The sequence below is a fragment of the Sprattus sprattus genome (assembly GCF_963457725.1).
Source record: "Sprattus sprattus genome assembly, chromosome: 15".
In the NCBI taxonomy this organism is placed as follows: Eukaryota; Metazoa; Chordata; class Actinopteri; order Clupeiformes; family Clupeidae; genus Sprattus; species Sprattus sprattus.
In genome coordinates this window covers 19399011-19420844 of record NC_137913.1, presented here as the reverse complement: position 1 = coordinate 19420844, position 21834 = coordinate 19399011, and the positions used below count along the sequence as shown (strand labels likewise).

Sequence of the window (21834 nt, the reverse complement as noted above, 5' to 3'; positions counted from 1 at the left end):
GTTTATTTCTTGCTTGAATATAAATCTCTTGACAAAAAGAAATCAGAATTGAAAGGAACACAAACCAGTCATTTATACAAGAAAAGAACATTCAGTCGTTGTTATCTTACTACTGACATTTGGTTCAGTCTAGTTTCACCCACTCAATTCACCAGATTTAACACATAAAAATATTCCATTATCTTTTTATGTTTTAAAAAAGACTTACAAACAGTGGAACAGATAGAAATGCAACCTTTAAAAAGAAATGCTCTCAGAGCTGGTGGCATTTGGTGTATAAAGTTCTTTCCCAAGAATGACCACGTTCACCAAATCATTCATAACATACCCCATACTGTGGGTGAAAAACTGAACCTATGAAGATGGGACCTCAAACAAGGCTATGCAATGAGCTTTTTCTGTCTGCATCTTCTCATGCTGAATCAAAAAGGGGTTCAGGGCTATGAGAACGTAATGTTTGTGCTGACATTTTACAGTAACCCACAGCAGAAATATGGAACACGAGTTTGAACCGTCTTTTTATGCGTTATGTTTGAGAACAGAGTATTTATTTTGAACAATAAAAGAAGCCCTAAGCTCATGACATGCTGAAGTGGAAGCTAGCATAGTGGAGGCTCATGGTGATTTTACATGGGCACCATTACTAATTGTAATGTGGTCATATATATTCTGCATTAATGCTATTTATGTAGACAATCTGTTTAATGCTTTGGCAAAACTGTGACAGCCGTGCCAATAAAGCTCATTTTAACTGAATCATCAGACACTGGTGACAATAGATTTAGATTTAACTATAATGCAAGTCATTATCACCCAAGCCGTATGCTGCAAGGAGATTACATTTACAGTGAAAAGTCCTTTTAAGTATGAAAGACCTTATAAAACAACCATAGGGAGTGTATTACAATCAAAAAGCCTTTTGAAATCATTTTAAAGTAATTTAGGCACCCCGGACACATACATGTATACAAATACAATGCAGTATCTAATGATCTTGTAGTGCAGTATTTACATTACTCCGACACAAAAACAGATAAGGCATATGAATAATCTATATATGCTTCTTAAGAACAGAGGTGAACAGCACACAGAGAATATATTTGCATGAACCTATATTGAAATATTTACACAAAAAACGTAGAGGGAGATGAGCACTGAGATGTCAAAAATACATGATAAAAACAAAACATATTTGACACTTGTATTGCAACCTGGAGGTGATTTGTGGTGCTCACATAGGTCTTTCCTCTGTTAAATTGATTTTAATGTTGACATTTTCTGCTGGTAAATAACATTGTAAAAATGTCTCAAACAAGGTTATCCCTCTAGCCACAGCTCAAATCCCTCACACACACCAAACCACCTGGCCATATTCAATCATCTCTTACAGCCAGTGTGAACAAAAACAAATTAATTAACTCTATACATGACAACCCGGGTCTTTCTTTTTGTACACTTGGGTAACATATCCCTCCTTCAAAAGCAAGTTAGCCAGCAATCAGAGGTAGCTAATGTAAAAGTAAGTTTAAATGCTTCTGGGATGGTTTCTCAGCCATCCAGTGATTGTACACAAGAGGAGATAATCAACATGTTGCTGCAGATGAAGGTTGTACTCACTGGAGCTCTGGCTCAATCAAAGACCTCAGCATCAGAGAGATTCTGGTCATTGTGGTGAATGGCATTTGGTAAAAGCAAGTGTAGCAATATGAATGGCAGAGTTGTAGTTCACACCAGTGCCCACCAGGGGACGCCACCATCGAAGCATGATATGGCTTTGAAAACAAAGCAGACAGGACCTGAGGTGAATCTGTAGCATGGCTAAACTGATCATTGTCGTGGTTGGTGTATTGTTGTATCAGACAAAGTTAGTAACAACAGATTCTCATGAACAGAGTCTCACTGGACACTGAGGTCATCTGAGCATAAATGGCACCTTCAAAAAGTAGTTTAAAATAAGGCATCCCAGGAACCAGCCTAGGCACCAAAACAATCAGCATAGACATTGACAGTTTCAATGTGGACATTTCACTGTGGACATTTCAATGTGGCATTTCCAGTTGACATTTGCCATGCGTTGGCTTTGCATTCTGCTACATAAACCAGTGAAGCAAAGGCAGTCACATTTTCCTCTGTATCCCTCAACAGTTACAGCACCACTGTGCTGTCCTTGCTAACACAAACAGGCAAGAATACAACATGGCAGCTCGATATCAATATTGAAATGATACCAGCAAAAACTCATATGGAATATGCCCGCTCTATAAAGGATTATGATACAAACAGAACTCGGAACTCAGAAAATACATTGAATTGTTGTATCCAATCATATCAACCACAGTGATAGGAAAACAGCTGCAGTTTCACAAGCTTGTTGATGTCACTGTTAATCTCAGACAACGGCACTTGTTTTGCGTATGAGAAGGTGAGAAGGTTTTGTGACCTACAGTACAGTACAGTACTACTGTTAAAAAAGAACCATTCAATTGCCAACATAAGGAAGAGGTTTTTTTTTTTACAACGAACGACAGCAATACTTATCTATATGTATGAAGTGGAGAAAAATAATGCCTCAGCTGATGCCTGTATTCATCTTATGCCAAAAACGTTTCTTTTATCATCCAATAATCCCTCCTCTATTACAAAATAAGAGGCATTTAATAAACCATCACACTCTACATAGATCACAACAAGAATATCCTAAAAAGAAAACTCGAAATTCATTTTGTTGTGTGCAAAATTAATCAGCTTTGCCAAAGTGAGAAAGGACTGCCAGCATCCTGAGCCACAGAGACCTGACAAACTCCTACCACATCCAACTAGGGGTCTTACAAATGTGACCAAGACAGACCCCGAAGTCTCCTTTCACCTGACATCTGAGGCAAACATACAGCAATCATGTGTGAAACATCTAGCATTGTGAACATTTCTGGCAATCGCACTTGCCTACTACACACAACATTCTTCTCAAGAGCACTTCCTGAAGGGCTTGAGATTGAGGGACACCAGGACGGCTTAAAACAACACACATAGGCACGCACACACATACATACATACATACACACACACACACACACACACACACACACACACACACACACACACACACACACACACACACACACACACACACAGCCATCAGACATCCCTCTATCCCTGTACATCAATCATCTTTCCTCCTGCCTTTCCTTTCTTTCTCTTTCCAGGTCCACTTCATCCAAACAGCACCAGAGGCACCTTCACAGGAGCAGCATATGTTCCACAGGACACACAACCAGGGTGGGTGGGTAGAACTATAACATGGCGATGCTTTCTGGTGTGCAGTTCAGATGGGTGGAAGTGCTGCTCCCGCCGGGGGACTTCAGGCCCTTGGCGCCCCCGCCTAGACTCCCCAACCTCTCGCCCCCGCCGAGGATCATGCTCGAGCTCTGGTGGCAGCCACGCTGTAGGCCGGCCATCATGGTCTCGCTGGTGACGGTGCCGAACTCGTAGGTGAATGTGCCATAGAAGACCAGGATGATCACTGTGAAGACCCACTCGCAGATGGCCGCCGCATGCTGCAGAATAAAGCTCTCGTGGATGAAGAAAGCACCGCCTAGAGGTAGATCAGGTTAAGGACTGAACAAACCCAAGGCAGATCATTATTTATGATACACATAAGCAATGGAAATATGTAAGTGTATTAATAACTATAATAATTGTACAATCAAAATATTTCATTGTGATACACAAAAGACTAATCAGCTATTTTGAATATCATACTTCAATTTCTTCACGACAGTTGTAAAGCTGAATAGACACATGTATTACATGCAACTTCTGAAACTAAACTGTATGTGCTGCAAAATGAGCTCCAGGATGCTCCATATTTCACCTAGCGCAGCAGAATAGAGAGTAACCCTTTTCGGTGCCAGCTCATCTTTTATGGTTCATCTGGGAGCAGACAGCTGGTCTCAGAGGCTTTAGCTAGCGCTCATGTTTTATTCACCACCAAGCCTGTGAATTATCCATCTAGGGTCATAACTCATACCTCAACCTTGGGCAACCCAACCCATCACCCTAATACTTGTTATGAAGATGTGACAGAGAACAGACATGAGGCCAGACCTGTTTTTCAGCATACTGAAAACGACAGTAATCAGTTGAGCTAGGTGAAAAGCCAAGAATGTATCGTGCCTTGTGAGACTCTGCACGATAGACAGCTTTACAAATAATACACAACAATAACACACAAAAATAATAGAAACTACCACAGTAACAGCAGTTACATTCCTGCACTTTTTTTTCTATTTCATATGTACAATATAATTTTTAATTACACTAGGTCTCTATTGCTTGTAGCTTGACTGTTCTCTCCCTTGTACGTCGCTTTGGACAAACAACGACTTTCATTGACCTCAAGTCAGTCAGAGGCAGTCAGAACTGACTGCAGGGATCAGATTTCCAGTTCTATTTTAGTCTAACTTTCAAAGTCAGGAGGGCACCTTTTCAATTGCTGTGAAGAACACAATGTCTCTCTTTAGAACAGTACAAGTGAGTACAAGAAGAGTGAAAGCATCAGAGCACAACAATGCAGATAATATTGCCAGCAACAAAGGGATTATGGGTGCACGTGTGATATATAACACATCACAGCTAGTTCTGATTTGCAGGAGATACTTATCATGGGACTGATGCTATCAGCAGCGGGTGAAAGGACAAGCTTACTCTTTGTCTGTTTCACTTCATTTCCTTGAGGAAATGACTAGTTTTCACAGTGGCATTCGCTGGAAGTGAAAGGTGATAGCTAGACGTAGTTTGCTCTAGATCACCTTGGGGAATAAACACATAAAGTGTCTTCACTGAACAATGAGTTGTCGTAGATTCAAGTTCAAGCTTAAGCATTAGCCGAAAACTAATTAGCAGATCACTACTCCAGACACTAATTCTCCAGCTGAGGTTCAAAGCAGGAAAGGATACTGAGGACGAGTGAAATCAGAGCGCCCACAGTCAGGCCAACTCGTACATATGCCATCCAGTAGTCCAGGGCAGTGAGCGCCACCCGGTAGGTGAGCAGGCACTGGAGGCACACAAACACCATCCCTGCAGGGAACGCCACGCCAGCCCCCACATAGTGGAGGGTCTTTGCATGATCAACCTGAAGGATGAATAGTAGAATTAGGATTGGAAGCAAATGGGGAAAGGCATGGTCTTGGCATAGCTAGGTCGGACCAAATAAACACAAAACAACATTACAAGATACACAGAGGACATCTACAGAGGACCCAGGACGATGAGAACAGTTGACAGGAAGAGATGGATAGTGATGTTGAGCAAGATGACAAGATGTTAAAAGGGGTTTTAGCTATGGAAGACAATCTGCTTTTTTTTTAGAGGGCTACATTACAGTGTTCTTCAAACAGCTCTTGGGAATTTAGAAAGTGCAGTCGATCAATACACACAAATTATCTAGGGCAGAGGTTATGAAAGATCAAAACATAACTCATGATAACTGGCAATGAAGACTTCTACAATGGAATATCTCTGAGTTCAACACAGATTTGTCTGCTGTGACTGCATTACAGTATTTTATGTGACTTTTACTAAATAATCCTTTGTATTGACAGCAGTCTATTGAACGTTGCGTCATGCCATGTAGTTGAGGTGGGAGCGCTACTAGCCATTTAGCAGTTGTATGAAGTAGTGATGGGCATTTCAAGTGAAAATGCTACAACTACACCCCCTCCTCTAGCTGATGTCATAGTCTCTGCCAACTGTTAAGATGGTTCCCTAAGCTAAAGATAGCTAGGATAATTAAAAAGCTATGATATGTAGATATTAACACAAGTTCATATTCACTTTATATTGAAATGAGTTAATATTACACACGCTGGCAACTATGAACATTTAGAATGGTTCTCAAAGTTAGAAATAGCTAGGAGAGTTCATAGCCATGTTAGCTGGTATGAGACCTTGCACACCTCTTGCGGAGATTTACATCCTGTTACATAGAGTCTGGTAGGAATGCTGGACACCCTTACTTCATCATTATCGAACACTGAAAGTGATTGAGTGTAAATGAAACAACATCCGATCCGATCTTTTCGATGTCTTTCGTGTGTGAAGGAGGGAGAGAGACAGAGACCCATTTACGCTTTATTTTTAACTGTGCCGGTTATTGACTACCTGGAGGGAAAAAATGTATTGTATAGGACGCACCTGAGTATTAACCAAAGCAAATTTTGCAAGATCAATCTATACACCGCAGTTAATAGTCAGGAAATAACAGTACAAAAATAATTGGACCATCAAATACCAGTTTGTTCAGTTATTCAGTGTGGGACATGCACTCTTAGAGATAGAGGAAACAGTTGACAGACCTGGAAGTTCCCCACCATGACCAAGCCAATAGCGTTGCCAAATCCAGCCACAAAGCCCCCAGTGTTTATCCAGCAGCTGTGGCCGTGCTCTATCACCTGAGCATAGCGCAAAAGGCACACCATCGCCACTATTGATTATCAAAGAGAGAGGAGAAGAGAAGAAAGAAATAATTTGTCACATGTAGGGAGCCTTGGTTGATGGTGGGGGTGGGGGCATCTATTATGTTCATATTTACTTGAAATGGAACACTGTCATTTTTATGGGGTGTGTTCACGTGTACAGCTTAACAGCTTATAGGGAGTGTCACTGCGCAGTGCATTACTTTTTTTTGCTTTCTTCCAATGAACTAATAAAAAATGTACCGCTGTTGTAGCAACGTATTGTGCTTTGACACCATGCATCGTTGAGCACAGAATCAGGAATTCTGAATAAGAAGTTTTGTCCTATTACTCAGCTGCTCTGTAAATCTACTCATTGTCCTCAGTGATGCCTAAGGCTTGTTCTATGTGGGTGATGGAAAAACAAGTCTTACCCATGAACGCTCCCACATTACCAATCAGACTGAATAGGCAACTTTCAGGGGGGAAGGACCCACATTTACTAGAGGGACAGAAAAAAGGGCAAGGGCAATGGTAATCAGATCTTAGAAAATTATGATCTCTACTTTTAGCCATTGTAAATTTCTATTCCAGCACAACAAACTAAAGAGTTTATTTTACCAAAATGTGTGGTATTTGGACAGAGACTTGGTAAGATTACAAAGTTAGTGGTAGTATCCATAATATGATAATCAGTACAAGTATTCATGGCAGTCAAGTCTAGTAACGGTGACGTATTTAACTTCATAACTCGTATTCGCTCCATAGCTTGAATCTCCAACATTAAAGGTGCAAAACAAACACCTACAGTTGCATAATAAGTCAGGGAAAAAGGTGCCAAGTCATCTGCGATAACTAATTAGCTCTGAATATAAGAGACACTGTAAGAAATAGGTGTCCAAAACATATCCTTCACCTGATGAGGGGGATATCCTGAATGGTGCAGCATGTCTTTGGAAAGCCTGGTTTGGAGGGTTCCTCTGCACAAGTCACGTTGTAGGACCTTGAAAAATACAATGGACAATAAACATAAAGATAAGACAATCATAAAAGTTTACATTCATTACAATGTGCTGAGGTTGTGGAATGAGAAATTTACACTTACCAGTTTTCCACTGGGCAAACATGGTGGTTCATAACAGCCATAGCATAGCTGCCCAGACACGGAAAAAGAATAAGCAATTTATTCAAGTGGACCAACCTATAAGGCTACCCTATATGTGCATTGTTTAAATGTCTGTTGCTGAGACGTACATTCAATGAAGGTACAATTAAATAACCTTGCTTTGAATGAAAGACCTTGGCTGTTCTCAGCATCTAGCTCTACAGGGTAAGTTGGAAGAGTATCGCTTTACATGGAGCACTTCAACCTTTATTTATTTTTCTCCAAAGCACTCACACTATCCATATTCCAGTGATGGAGAAGGCAGACAGGCTGACAGGCAGAACGATCCAGGCAGTCATCGGGCTGGCAGTGGAACTGCTTCATCCAAAGCATGAGGGAAAGGGGAGCTGGAGGGTGGTGGAAGGGTGAGACTGAGGGGGAGGGGGCCAGGCAGGGAGGCTAGAAGCTGGGGAAACAAGGAAACAAGGCAGGGGGTGGCATGAGAGAAGGACAGGGGAAGAATCCTACGTTTCCATGATCTGCCAGACCATTGCCAGGCTCTTTGAATAGGACTTGATGACTGTTGCTGTGCCAAATGCTGGCATAGGGGCGTCGTGAATAAGCATGCAATTGTTTTTCTAAAGTAGCCTTCTGGCCTTGGTTTACTGAGTGTGTGTAGAAAGTGGCTATCCGCTCTCTACAAATGAGAATGGTCAGGTTTTGACATTTATAGGTTACATTTCAGGGGAGTATGAGGCATTCTTTGCTCAATTATAGACATATTCCAAAGACAAGTTAGAGACGAATTCCAGATAAGAACTAGTAATATTACAACAAAACATTTCAAATCTTAATTTTCTTGTAATTGGGCTGATCTGCATTTAAATATTTCAAGTCCTTAATATTAGGATTAGCTTCAGAAAACACTATTCATTCAGCTTTAAGTATTACGTAGCCTTAGGTTCTTAGGGTGAAAGAGAATATTGTGTTGCAGACCTTGTGAGCAGCTTTTATCCCTCCCTATCAGTTCATGGAAATGGAAAGAGGAAGTGAGCGGACATTTTCTCCGGTGAAAAAAAGGCTGACGGTGAACTAAATTGTTTCTTAATACAATTGCAGGAGACTGGGAACGGGAAGAGAGAGAGAGAGAGAGAGAGAGAGAGAGAGAGAGAGAGACAGACAGACACACACACACACACACACAGACACACACACACACACACACACACACAACAGACTTCCTTGCGATAAGAGCCACATCTAATATCGTATCTGTGAGCAGTTTTTGATCTAATGGACCATCTCCCGTTATAGTACACGCAAGATCTTAATTTCACTTTCACCGCAACAGGACATTGCTTTCGGGCTCCTGGACCCTTGCAAATTGAAACCACACTCGCCGCCGATGGAAGGCACTCCACACAATATAATAGCATGCACAAATCGGATATGGTATAGTTTGACATTAACCGACGTTACATTGATTGATTCCACATGTTGTGGCAAATACACAGTGTTATGTTAATTCAAAAACACAGGGAGGACTCAACAGCTGCAACAAAGTTAGCATAGGATATCCTCTAACGTTAGCTAGCTTGCTGAGCTGTAAGTAACTGTAGAGTGATTAACACTGCATGGGAAAACCAAGTGTGAAGCGAGTCTTGTCAGTAGCAATCAAACTAAAAATAAAGCAGTGCAACAGCGTTCATTTTCTGACCGCATTTCCACAGCAGGATGGCTGTAAACGAAAGCCGCTCACTGGCTAACTGGTACTATCGACATAGCAATGTTACTAGCAGGCTAATACTTGTTAGAGTTGTTGTGAATACATAAAAGCAAAGATCCTATACGCACAAAGCTAAAACGTACGTGTGTATGTGGCTTAAGGGGAAGCAAGCTACAGACTTCCAATTTGTTCTCAAATTACAAAATAACAGAGAAGACATACCCTTAATCTTGCAATGGCTTCCTCAAATATGTGAGATCTGATGTCGCTTTAAAATATATTTGCTATTCCCTTGTTTCGGGAGGCCCGTTCCGTCAACACTGTAATTGTAGTTCCTCGCCTGATTCCTAGACATGTGGATACAACGCTTGAGTAAAAAAAAAAAGAACACATTACCCATAATGCACTGAGTCACGAAAATAATTGTACCGCCTACCCCCATCATAGCCACACCTCTAAGCTCATTGTACTGATCTCTAATGTCACAAGTTTTCTTAACAAAATGCTAATGTAAGTTAGGAAATAGTGGGAATTGTGTCTTTTGGTGTGGGAGACTGAGGAGATAGTTATAAATAAATTATGTTATCATAGTTCCCTAGTCAAACCATGTAATTGTTGCCATATACCTGAGATGTTATTATGATATGTTATTGAGATGTTATTATCTATTGTCTATTGTCAGCCAACTGCATTAGCGACCATCCCTCGTAAGGTATGCTTCTGCCCATTGTAGATCCTGAAATGGAACAGCTTGCTCAACAACTTGTTCAAAGTGACTGAAGCACAGTTGAGTTGTGCTTGTCATGATCGTGGTTGATGGTTTGCCACAGTTAACACATTTGTCCTGCCAAAGGTAAATCACTTATTCTTATTAACTATGAGTGGCCTATGATACTAATTGTATAATATGATATAATACATGGTATGTTATATAATATAAAATTATATAATAATAATGTTTAAATCTAGTATTTCAGTCTATGATTCCAAACATGTGAATATGACACCATTGATGAAGGAGACAGTGATATGGATTTTTGCGCTAACAATTGTATAATTATTAACAGGACATCTTCTAATGGACCATGGTACATCATGGAGGTGCAGTTGTTTTGCTTTTTCTGTCCTTGATAAGCAGCACTGAGCCGATGGAGAAGTGCCCCGAGAACGCAGACCTTTCATTTTTGGAAAACCTTACTCCTGCTCCAGGGAAGAGCATTGACACGTCTGCTGGTTCACTTGAACCTTTGTACAACTTTGCACGGCTTTTTATAGAGGCAGTTCAGCCAAACTATTTTCCATTAGGTAAATATCACCCTGTTTCATATTGTGGCTGACTAAAATGGAAGGTTTGTCTGTTTAATATACTGATGATACTGGTAAAATGCGAATTATACTCATGTTGGTGTTTTTGTTCTGGTCTCACTATGTTTTTAGAATATCAGAGATTCAAACTATGCACACAACTATGTGACCCCAGAGAAGTAACCTATGCATGGTTAAGAAGTGTAATGTATGTCAAGCTTAATTATAGTTCCTGTGTGCACACAGGTAAGGTTAGAATAATAGTTTATAGTTTAGTATACAAAAGTTCCTTCATTGTTCCTTGTTCCTTGTTCCCTAATTCATTCAACTGTCCTGACTTGCTGGACCATATATAATGACATAAAGAACAACTTTTTTAATTAACACAGAGCTTGCCATTAATGCTTCCAGAAATGAACCGCTGAACAGCTCTTCGGTGAGAAAAATGATATGGAATATGATTTGATTTAATGATGTAATACAATGTATAATATGTTATAGATATGTATTAATTTACTCAGTTACCTGAGATGGAATATGATGCCAATAATATAACAATTTTGCCAAGAGATTGATCTGTTGAAATGGTTGAACAGTTCAAAAGGTTAAGGCTCCCCATGTGGTGGATACATGAAGCTGATATTGATAAAAAATATCTCCAATGAAAACATAGAATGTGTGTGAAAGGTTAGATATCAGTTTGCACACTGAATACATAGTTCTCTAAGCTGGATATGCAGCATGCTCAATGTGTTGTGTGACATTTTTGGTTGTGTGTTTCTTTATAACCAGCTTGTGGAATATGAGGCGGGGTATCTGGTTTGTCTCATACTAGCCATCCTCTATGTTCTCATCATGCCAGTTGTGGGTGGAGTGCTTGCTTGGAATCATTTACATCTGAAAAAGCTTTCACCCAATAAGACCTCAACAGCATCCTCAATATTCCCCCACATGGTCATCATTGTGGCAACGTGTCTAGCAGTTGTTGCTATTTTATTGCTGTAAGACATACACATACACATACACATACACATACACATACACATACACAGACACAGACACAGACACAGACACAGACAGATAGACTCTCTCTTTCTCGCTCTCTCTTTCTCTCTCAATCTTCAAACTTACACCAGTATTAAAGATAGTTGACAAATCTTCCGATGCCTGCCTGATGGATCTGAGCTGTCTTTGTACATATCTCTGTTTAAACTGTGTATGAGAATTATATTGAGCTTTTTTGTAGGACTGGTGTGATTCTGGCCTTCACAACCAACAACAAGGTCAGAGAAAACATGAAGCCCAGCTTGGAACAACTCAGTACTGATATCAAAAAGGTTGATGACATTTTGAAGCTGATCCCAAAGGTATGTTTTTATTTGTGTACATTCCATGTATTGAACAAACTAATTTGTTAAAATGCAGAGCCAGAGCCAAATATAACTCCTTACCTTCACATATTATATACCTAATATGATGTTGTTTTCTAGAATATGAGAGCAGTTATTAATGGATTCTCCATTCCTAAAAGAGAGATTACAAAGGAATTAAACGGTGAGCAAGAAAGCAATGTTATATGACATTTAAGCTCTCCAGGGTTTTTCACTGTTGACTGTGTTGAGTTCACTGTATACAGTTGAGAGGCTCTTTTGTGTTGACAAAGATGTGTTTTTTTTCTAGAAACTGGAAGTGTCATTGGTGAAACTATAATCTCAAATTTTGACAGAAGTGTTCGTGAAGCTCTCTCAGCACTGGCTCTATCAGTTCAAGGTGTGCTTGTGTATTTCTGTTTCAGAGGAATCACCACACACACACTTCATGCACAAGGTCACATAGGAACACATGTGAAATTGTTGCTTTATAGTATCATATAAATGCAGGCTGTTCTACATTTACAGATGCCAGTGGGGCTTTGACCAACCTGGAGAAAATGGAAATGAAGAGAACAGTCCTACAGGATCGCCATAAAGACATTCAACAAAGACTGCAAGCCATTCAGTCTGAACTTCAGAGGATCCAAACTGGCTGTCCTGACTGTAATGTCCCAGATGCTAGCAACCTGGAAACAGAGGCTGACTACGACCAGGTGTGATTCTGTTGTAGGGGAATTGCAAAGGGTATACCACACAGTATTTTGTCCTAATTTGTTTTCCCTCTTTTGTGAAGATTCCAAGTGTGCAACCACAACTTGACCAACTTAATGGATTTTCTAAAATTCTAGCAACAAATATTGTGAGAGAGGTATGTAAAACATGTGAAATCCACGGATGCACTAAAACTGTAGCATTGTAAGGTGCACAACAATGTATATCTTTGTTAATCTGAGTGTTGGTGTTTTTTCAGGGTAATTTGTCCTTCTATACCATTCCCCAAATATGTAGTAATCAACTGGAACCAACAATAGCAGGTACAAGCCCTTAATCTGAGACTGTTAACATTTTTCTTTCCTTTAGTGGTTTTACTAATTATGTCCTGTTTGTTCACTTGAACCTACTTTAGAGCTTGTTCTAGACCTGGAGGAATCTGAGGAGTATTTGAGGAATTGTAGTGACCGGATTCCCACCTTGCGATCGCTCTCAAATTCTGTGTCAAATCTCAGGCTAGCTGTACAGCAGTACTGGAGAGATGTGGATTACTATGACTATGTCAGGTAATTGAGATTAACCACACAGTGTTTTAGCCATATCATTGGCTGTGCACATACAGTAATTGCAGTGTAATTACTCCTTTTATATTAAACTAAATATTGTGATAATAATATAGTGATATTTTGAATGTCAAGTCTTTTCTTTTTTGTTGGATGTTACTCAGTGTTATTCATTATATGACATTATGACATCCAAGCTTAGCTACTAGTCAGTCTTGTTAGACTGGTGATTCAGACTTATCTGAATGGGCTCCCTGCTCTCTTTTGCCCCCTGTAGGTGGGCCGTGGCAGTTGTCTTCTGCATGCTCATTTTGGTCATAGTGATTCTGATGGTTGTGGCACTCTGCCTTGGACTGCCAATAGAATATTTTCCCTCTCTCTACTCTTCCCTCACAAAAGATCGCTTTAAGCACATAGCAGTTTACCTGCTCAGAAGGTGAGAGATTCTTTGCCTCCAAAAAAAATATTTTTAGGAGCTGACTGTTTCCAGACTGCAAGGCAATAAAATAAACTAGAATGCGTTTCGTGAACGAACTGCGAGAGTGTGCTTGCTCTGTTGCGGCCATGACCGAGAGAACAAGTGCCTTGGAATTGGGGCAGGTGTCAGCTCTCCAGCTCTCCCTGCTGGATGAGCATGCACAAATGAGTATGCACAAATTAGATTAGATTAGATTAGATTAGATTCAACTTTATTGTCATTATACAGAGTACAAGTACTGAGATAACGAAATGCAGTTTAGCATCTAACCAGTAAGTGCAAATAGCAATAAAAGTGCAGAGTATGTGCAAATGTAGGGTGGACTAAGTGAATAAATATGATATGTACAGTAAGAGTTAGAATATGACACAGAATTGTAATATAAACAGAAATTGAATAGCAGCAATTGAGCTAAGAGTGAGGTATGATAAGTATATAAAGTGCAGGTGAAAGTAAACTGATGGTAACAAGTGAAATCAAGAGAATGAGGTAGTAAAGTACAATCAATACAGGTAATACAGTGAAGTGGATACAGTTATAAAAAGACATTAAGGTGCAAATGTTCAGTGGCTGGAGGAGGGTGTGTGGCAGTCAAGCCAGGTATAGGGGGGGAGGAATGAGGTGTAGTGCAAATGATCAGTGGCTGGAGGAGGGTGTGTGGCAGTCAAGCCAGGGTGGGGGGAGGGGTGAAGTTAAGTATAGTGCAAATGTACAATGGCTAGAGGAGGGTGAGTGGCAGTCAGCCACGGTGGGGGGGGGGGGGGGGGGGGGGAAGTAGGTATAGTGCAAGAGTTCAGTTGTTGGAGGGGGGGGGGGGGGGGGGACAGTTACAGGGGGAGGTGTGAGAAGGGGTGGGGGGGCTACCCCCGTGGAGCAGAGTTCAGCAGGGTGACAGCCGCAGGGATGAAGCTGTTCTTGAACCTGCTGGTACGGGAACGGAGGACCCTGTAGCGCCTCCCAGAAGGGAGGAGGGCAAACAGACTGTTGTTGGGGTGTGAGCTGTCCTTGATGATGCTGCGTGCCCTCCGCAGACATCTCTTGCTCTGGACAGCCTCAATTGTGGGGAGAGTGGAACCAGTGATGCGTTGGGCAGTTTTCACCACCCTCTGCAGTCTTTTGCGGTCGGCAACAGAGCAGCTGCTGTACCATGTTGAGATGCAGTTTGTGAGAATGCTCTCAATGGTACAGCGGTAGAAATTCTCCAGAATCTGAGGAGACAGGTGGACCTTCTTTAGTCTCCTCAGAAAAAAGAGACGCTGGTGTGCCTTCTTTATAATGGATGAGGTGTTAAGGGTCCAAGAAAGGTCATCGGAGATATGGACAAATGAGTATGCATGAGTGAGTATGCATGAGTGAGTAAACATGAGTGAGTATGCACGAGTGAGTATGCATGAGTGAGTATGCATGAGTGAGTATGCATGAGTGAGTATGCATGAGTGAGTAAACATGAGTGAGTATGCACGAGTGAGTAAACATGAGTGAGTATGCATGAGTGAGTATGCATGAGTGAGTAAACATGAGTGAGTACGCATGAGTGAGTACGCATGAGTGAGTAAACATGAGTGAGTAAACATGAGTGAGTATGCATGAGTAAGTATGCATGAGTGAGTAAACATGAGTGAGTATGCATGAGTGAGTAGAGCCCTGGTATGGAAGGTGTCTCTTAATATTCCTAGTTATACAGTTGAATGGAGAGGGACAGAGAGAGAAGAGGAACCGTGCGCAGGTGTCAGTGAGAGTTGTCAGTGAATCACAGGTGCAAGCCAGTTTAATGAGCCTATTATGATGTCATAATGCCTCAAAGTTCTCCCATGCAAGTCTATGGAGAAAAAAGGTGATGGAAAAAGAGGAATAAAAAAGGAGTGGCAAGGAGTACCGCCACGAAAAGTCATAGCAGCTTGCACCGGATCGGGCCGGACGTTTTGGTGTTTGAACGGCGTCTCTATCTCAATCGGGCGAGGAGTAGTTAGCTGCAAGAAAAACTACTAGAATAAAAAAAATTGTAAAAAACGAAGAACAATAGTAACCTCTGTTTAAACTCTACCTGTCCCTGATCCTATGCCTTTTTAATTTTTACAGTGCTGTTGTGATGACCTTTTTCTTCTCCTGGCTGTTTGTTATCCTGGTGTTCATCACCCTGTTCATTGGTGGCAATGCTCACACCCTCGGATGCCAAAGTTGGAAGAGTGGGGCCCTTTTTGAGGTGAAGAAAGAGAGCCAAAACCATGGACTGATAAGACATAAAATAATTTATCACAAACTCCCCTTTGGATCTGTTGATGACAGAATACTTTCTCTCTCTCTCTCTCTCTCTCTCTCTCTCTCTCTCTCTCTCTCTCTCTCTCTCTCTCTAATACTTTGTGAAGTTGCTTGACAAATGGGAAGACCTCTTCCTTGTGGGCCCAGGCTATAACACCACCTATGGAATCAACTCCACTCAAACCACAAACGTTACCCAAGAACTCAACAGCACTCAAAAGATCACAGTCAAATTCAAGGCAGCTGAGGTGTACGAGTGAGTTGCAGCACTTCCTCCACGTGTATGTGGTTGTAATGGAATTGTATGGAATCTTTGGAATGGGAATGAATATAATCAAGTGTTTGTTTCTGTTCTTTGTGTTGTAGTGGCTGTATGAGAGGAGAGTCTCTTTTCTACAGCATGCACATGCATGAGGTTTTTAGCATGGATTCATTCCTAAACGCCAGCAAGGTAGTACATTCAGCTATCCTTTGTGTGTAATGCATATCTAATCTCACAAACACACATGATCACACACCAAACACCCCCCCCCCCCCCCCCCCCCCCACACACACACACACACACCCACACACGCGCACACACACTAGATGTTTATGTGTATTTATATTTGTTATATTTACAAGACACTATACCTATCTATAGTTGGTTTCCTTCTCCCTCCTCAGTACCTGGGGGTATTTAATCAAAGCTTCCAAACCCTAAGTGTTAACCTGGATGGTGTCACTCTTCTACAACCTGATGGCAGACAGGCTTTGCTGAAGTTCCAGAGTAGCACATTGGATCAGATCAATTATGCTGTACTTCTAAACCTGGTTTGTATATGACTGTAACCCTCCAACCTCCATAACATTTGTAATACTTTTATATTGGTAAATGCTTATCAGAAAGTCTTATTTTAAAATAAATCCTAATTTACTGTATGTTGTAATTGTGCTCCTAAGCTAAGTCAACCCGTGGTGAACACTAACCTCATAGCTTTTGCTGAAGAACTGGATAAGGCTGCACAACTGCAAGTGAGTTTATGTGTCTGTGGTAGAGCTGAATAAAAAAAATGTAGCACAATGAAGCTGATTTATTATGCAATTTTGGTGGCACTACATATTTTCATTTTCCCTATACCCTTCTTGTTTTGTATTTGAATTGAAAAAGGAAACTGAAACGGTCAAGGAGGGTTTGAAGAAAGTGGCAACCATGACAAGAAACCTTACTCAGTTGGTTGAGCTACAGGAATTAGATGCAGTAGGTCATATGCTAACAGACAATACACAAGGGCGTCTGGGACATTCCACTGAGTGGGTTTCATAAGTGAAGATAAGACCTGCTGATGGATCTGCCTGAAATGTCTTTGTCTTCCAGAGAGAAATGAGCACCAGTGTGAGCTCCATGAGGGAGATAAGTCAGAAGTACCAGGTACATGGTCTGACGTCTGTCTGAGACAAGTACATGCTGCAATGATTTGCCCTCAAATTTTTCCCTGCTGTTGATGCTGATTTTCAAGATTTGCCCTAATGCATATGATATTTGCTTGACATTTCATTACCCTTTGGTGGAAAAAAATATGAACTACAGAAATATCTGTACAGAAACTACTTATGATGCAATTTGATTAGTTCACTAAAAAAAATATTGTCTTGTGAACCAATAATATTTACACCCCTCTTTCCCAAACTCAAACTGGTGTGTGCCTTTATGTATGAGATATGGAAGAGACAATGTTTTCTTACCTTTGTGTAAGAGTGTGTTTGTGTTTATGTCTGTGTTCTCTGTGTACAGGGTAATGCAGATCGTGCCCTGAATAGTATCACTGAGACAGAGGAAGAAATACTTTTACAGACCCCATACATCGTGGGAAATGTGAGCCTGTCCATCACCATTTTATGACTTACTCTCAATTCAATGTTAACCATTCTGCTTGTTGCTTTCCTGACAGTTTAGGAGATGCCTCAGTTTCATTGCACTTCACCTACACGTTTTTGCTTTTCTTCAGGTTTCACAGTGTGCGCTGAAGAAAGGAGAGCGCTATATTTCAGAATACCTTGACTGGGTTCGCAATGCGGTGGGTGCCAACTATGTGTTTTAATGTTAGTAAATTCTGACATTGCAAATTTTGGGCTTTAATTTATATGGGATTGTAAATATCATCCCATTGTCTCAGGTTATTTGTGAATATCACAGAGAGTGCTGCATGTGTTTAAGTCATCAGTGAAGGAATAGCTCTTTTGAACTGGATGTCAGTCACATTCATCATAGAGGTCCACGCCAGATTGCCTCACGGGTGCAATACCATACGGCTTTTCATCATACTTGGTAGAATGAAGGACAAATTTGTTGTGAATACCGTTTGAAATGTATTGGTCTGTTATTAGCCGAGGGACAGCTGATTTTCCAAAGTGAAGTTGACATTTTTGCAACATGTCCGATGCGCCATTTTACCGAAGAGCTAGTTCGACGATTTTATTTGTTCGGTAAATTATCGTGTTCAGTGATTCTACATGGACCTCTACTATTGTTTGCATCAATAGTTTACGTCAACTTGTTTGAACACAAAAGAGAATAGCAATTGATAAAATATTCCTATTCTGTATGAGAAGAATGTGTCTCTTTTTTTTAAGAAAGAATGCTGTTTTACAATGTTTCCTCTAATATGATTTGTCATCTGTCAGAAATCTATGTCTTCCCTGCCTAAATATACAGCTAATACAATTGTTTCGAAATTTTAAAATGTAACATGGCGAACATTTATTTATGCCTCTAATATTCATAGACATAGAAAAGATCTTCATTAGCCATCATCAGACCAGACACAGATAATCTGTGCTGAAGACTGATGAAAAGAGTTGGTTAGATGACTCACAGAACAAACAGCCACAGATCATTATAATGCATTGTTTGTGGGAACAATTCTGACAGTTCATTTATTCAATTGGCCACTTTGAAATGCTCTGTGCCATTATGGTGCAACGCTGGCAGATTAGACAAAAGTTTGTTCTCTGATAATTTTTATGGTCAATGTCTTTACATGCAGGAGTATAAGCATATGCATGTGAATTACACACACACATATTATACAATCATCCTGTTACAGTCAAAACTGTAATCTTTGATATTTTAAAAGCTGTGGTAGAATACGCTGCGAGCAATTTTAGGCCAAGTGAACTGATGATTTAATTGATTAATTATGAAATACTCACATCTTTCTCAGGTCATAAATATGGTTTTGGATTGTAAATGGCTTCCTGTGGCAGCAGGCAATATCTACACAGCAGCATGTCTGAATGTCATTGATCCTTGGGTAAGTTAAGTTCAGGAACTGAAAATTAACTAAAAATGTATACATGGAATGTTTTTCGTCTTTGTCTTGAACTGCTTTTGTGTGGGTGTGTGTGTGGGTGTGTGTGTGGGTGAGTGTGTGTGTGTGTGTGTTTGTGTTTGTGTTTGTGTGTGTGTGTGTGTGTGTGTGTGTGTGTGTGTGTGTGTGTGTGTGTGTGTGTGTGTGTGTGTGTGTGTGTGTGTGTGTGTGTGTGTGTGTGTGTGTGTGCAGAATGCATTCTGGCTGTGTTTAGGTTGGTGTTGGGCATTGTTGATCCCTGGGATAATTCTCAGTATTCACACAGCCAGGCACTGGTTACAGGCAGTGCCCAAGCCCCTCAGGTAACATTGTTTTCTTGTGTTAAAGTACCTCTCCTGGCATTGATTAAACCCCTATAAATTAGTATCTGTTCCTCAAAATGAAATTTTTACCTAAAAAAGTACCTTCATGGCCAAGCTCTACACCTTTGCTTCATTTAGTTTTCACGGATCTATAAATATTCATCATCTAGTTCTATTTCATCATGAGTAATATCGTACTATATGTATATGTATAGAGATGTTAGCCCTCTCTCCTGACAGGTAAATTGATGGGATTAGTCCCTTGGGTTTGTGACATGTAAGCTTGCTGCCCTGTATGATTCCATGCTTTTGAGTCATTGATACACGACAGTTCCAAGGGGGAAATACTCAGCCATGGGGTTCACTGCGTCTCGCTCATGATATGTTGTGTATCATATAAAAATCACCACATGGCCATGTTAACATGGTTCAAATTTAGATTTCACCTCAGGGGGCCTTTAAGCCTAAATCCGACATTTTATTACAAATTACAAGTCATCTAATTTGTATAATATTCATGTATTGCTTGTAGGTAGATTCTTACTATGTCATCTTCTCTCCAAATAGCGATGCCACTCTGAGGGGTTTTGACAGTAGCCCTGGAATGACTAAATCTTAAAAGAGCCTGAATTAAGCAGTGGACATTTTGCCGTGACAGTGGCAGTGCTGACTGTGATGAAGGCAAAGCATGTGAAGACACTTAAATGTGATATTGGCTTTTATTTGGAAGCCAATAAGCCAACTTGTTTGTGTTTTAACTGGTATGGTATGTGGTATAAAATAAAGATTAAGTTTTAGTATTTGGCCAAACTCTTTTGTCCAGAGCTAGATTATAAGGCTGCCTGGATATTTGAAGGCTACTCGGGTTAGAGTTTCCTCTGGTATTGGAATATTCAGGTATACAAGTTGTTCAAATAAAGGGAATTCAAAAATGAAAAAGTGTGAGTTTAAATAGTATGAGTGAGTTTAACAAAAATAATACACTGACACTAAGGTACAACATATCACAACAATGTAGGTCAAACTCTTAAAAAGGCCCCTAACATGTGGCCCATTACATTTAAGAAGGCTCCGGTACTTTTCTGCGCAAGAAGCCAACGCTTAACCCGAGCCTATTCAACTGGTTGTTAAACGGTGTGTTTACTCTGCAATGAATGCATCACGGATCTGAGCCGCATCTGGGCCTTATATGCACCATATTTGGGCCATATCTGAGCTGTATCTGAGCTGTATCTGGGCCATATCTGGGAACCCAGCTGATATCTGATAGAGGCTCTAGGTCAATTCTATTCAACAGGTCAAGCCTATTTAGACCCGTTTAAGATGTTCTGTGGCCTGCCAGCAGTCAAGTCTTGTTGCCAGGTGGACTCTATGATGGATCAAATCTGCAGCGGCGTTTGGCTGCTAAGATTACTAGCACGTAGCGCTTCAGATTCTTGCATTTTCAGTGTAGAATCGTGGTGTCAAACAGGACTAAACTCTGGTATTTGCACGGATTTAGTTGAGAGACTGTGTGCCTTCAAGACCAAGTTAAGGATCTTCACAACGGACTTAAGTGACTCAAAATTGATGCACTTTCCACAACTCAGTGCATTCATGATCACATCACCTGGAGCACACATCACACACGTCATTACCGACTTCATGACAAAACTGACTGGGAACCTGATGCAGAGCTGTGTGCAAAAGCTAAAGGGGTATGTTGTGTTGATGAGAGCATGTTTCAGGTGCAAGTGACTGATTTGCAGTCTTCCTTTGCTTTGAAACACCACTTGCCGTCCGCAGGTGTGGAAGGTGTGGCCTTTGGTCTTGCCATGTGTATAAGAATCAGCTCCCCACAGTAAGGGTAGTGGCCTTGCAAATTCTTGCAAATCTAGCTTTTCTCAATTGAATGCTATCAAAACAAAGGCAGAAGTTACAGGAGTGTCTCAGGATTGCGCTTACAACATGTTTAATATAATTATCTTGAAATAACCAACTGACTTTACTGTCTCATGTCTATGCAACTATAAGATAGGCTATTCAGACATGAAATGATAGGCATGTTTTTTTTTTTTAGTTTCCTTTAAACAATGACTTAAGACATTTGATCTCTTGACCTCTTTGATCTCGCCTATCACTCACTGTAACATCTATCTGTTTATTTATCTCTGGGAAATCTGTGTCTCCTAACAAGTGTTTGTAACCCCCCCCCAGTGTGGTTAGTA

At 40.6% G+C, this 21834-nt stretch overlaps 2 protein-coding genes across 2 annotated transcripts; one reads left to right on the top strand and one right to left on the bottom strand.

The window, feature by feature from the left end:
* Nucleotides 1-18: 18 nt before the first annotated feature.
* On the bottom strand, nt 19-9605 carry LOC308376582 (transmembrane protein 150A-like). The gene is made up of 8 exons (XM_080852965.1): nt 9509-9605; nt 7855-8026; nt 7561-7608; nt 7372-7458; nt 6890-6957; nt 6357-6484; nt 4957-5134; nt 19-3592 (listed from the first exon to the last, which is right to left on the bottom strand). The coding sequence occupies exons 2-8, from the start codon at nt 7917-7919 to the stop codon at nt 3291-3293; spliced, it is 876 nt and encodes a 291-aa protein (XP_080709091.1). The 5' UTR covers nt 7920-8026; nt 9509-9605; the 3' UTR covers nt 19-3290.
* A 424-nt stretch (nt 9606-10029) lies between these two features.
* LOC308376325 (prominin-2-like) lies at nt 10030-21471 on the top strand (the record flags this gene model as incomplete). Its single annotated transcript, XM_080852620.1, has 24 exons — nt 10030-10139; nt 10354-10591; nt 10981-11027; nt 11384-11592; nt 11838-11958; nt 12082-12145; nt 12272-12361; nt 12490-12677; nt 12758-12832; nt 12935-12998; nt 13091-13241; nt 13516-13674; nt 15796-15919; nt 16083-16231; nt 16342-16426; nt 16642-16788; nt 16918-16989; nt 17126-17215; nt 17333-17386; nt 17750-17830; nt 17964-18032; nt 19179-19268; nt 19518-19627; nt 21453-21471. Exons 2-24 carry the CDS (start codon nt 10372-10374, stop codon nt 21469-21471), a joined length of 2478 nt encoding a protein of 825 aa, XP_080708746.1. The 5' UTR covers nt 10030-10139; nt 10354-10371.
* Nucleotides 21472-21834: the final 363 nt, after the last annotated feature.

Coding starts and splice junctions, on each gene's coding strand:
- LOC308376582 (XM_080852965.1), bottom strand. CDS start 7,919: ATGACTGCCTGGATCGTTCTGCCTGTCAGCCTGTCTGCCTTCTCCATC. Junction 6,958..7,371: donor CAGGATATCCCCCTCATCAG/GTGAAGGATATG, acceptor CTGTCCCTCTAG/TAAATGTGGGTCCTTCCCCC. Junction 5,135..6,356: donor TCATGGTGGGGAACTTCCAG/GTCTGTCAACTG, acceptor TTCATCCTTCAG/GTTGATCATGCAAAGACCCT.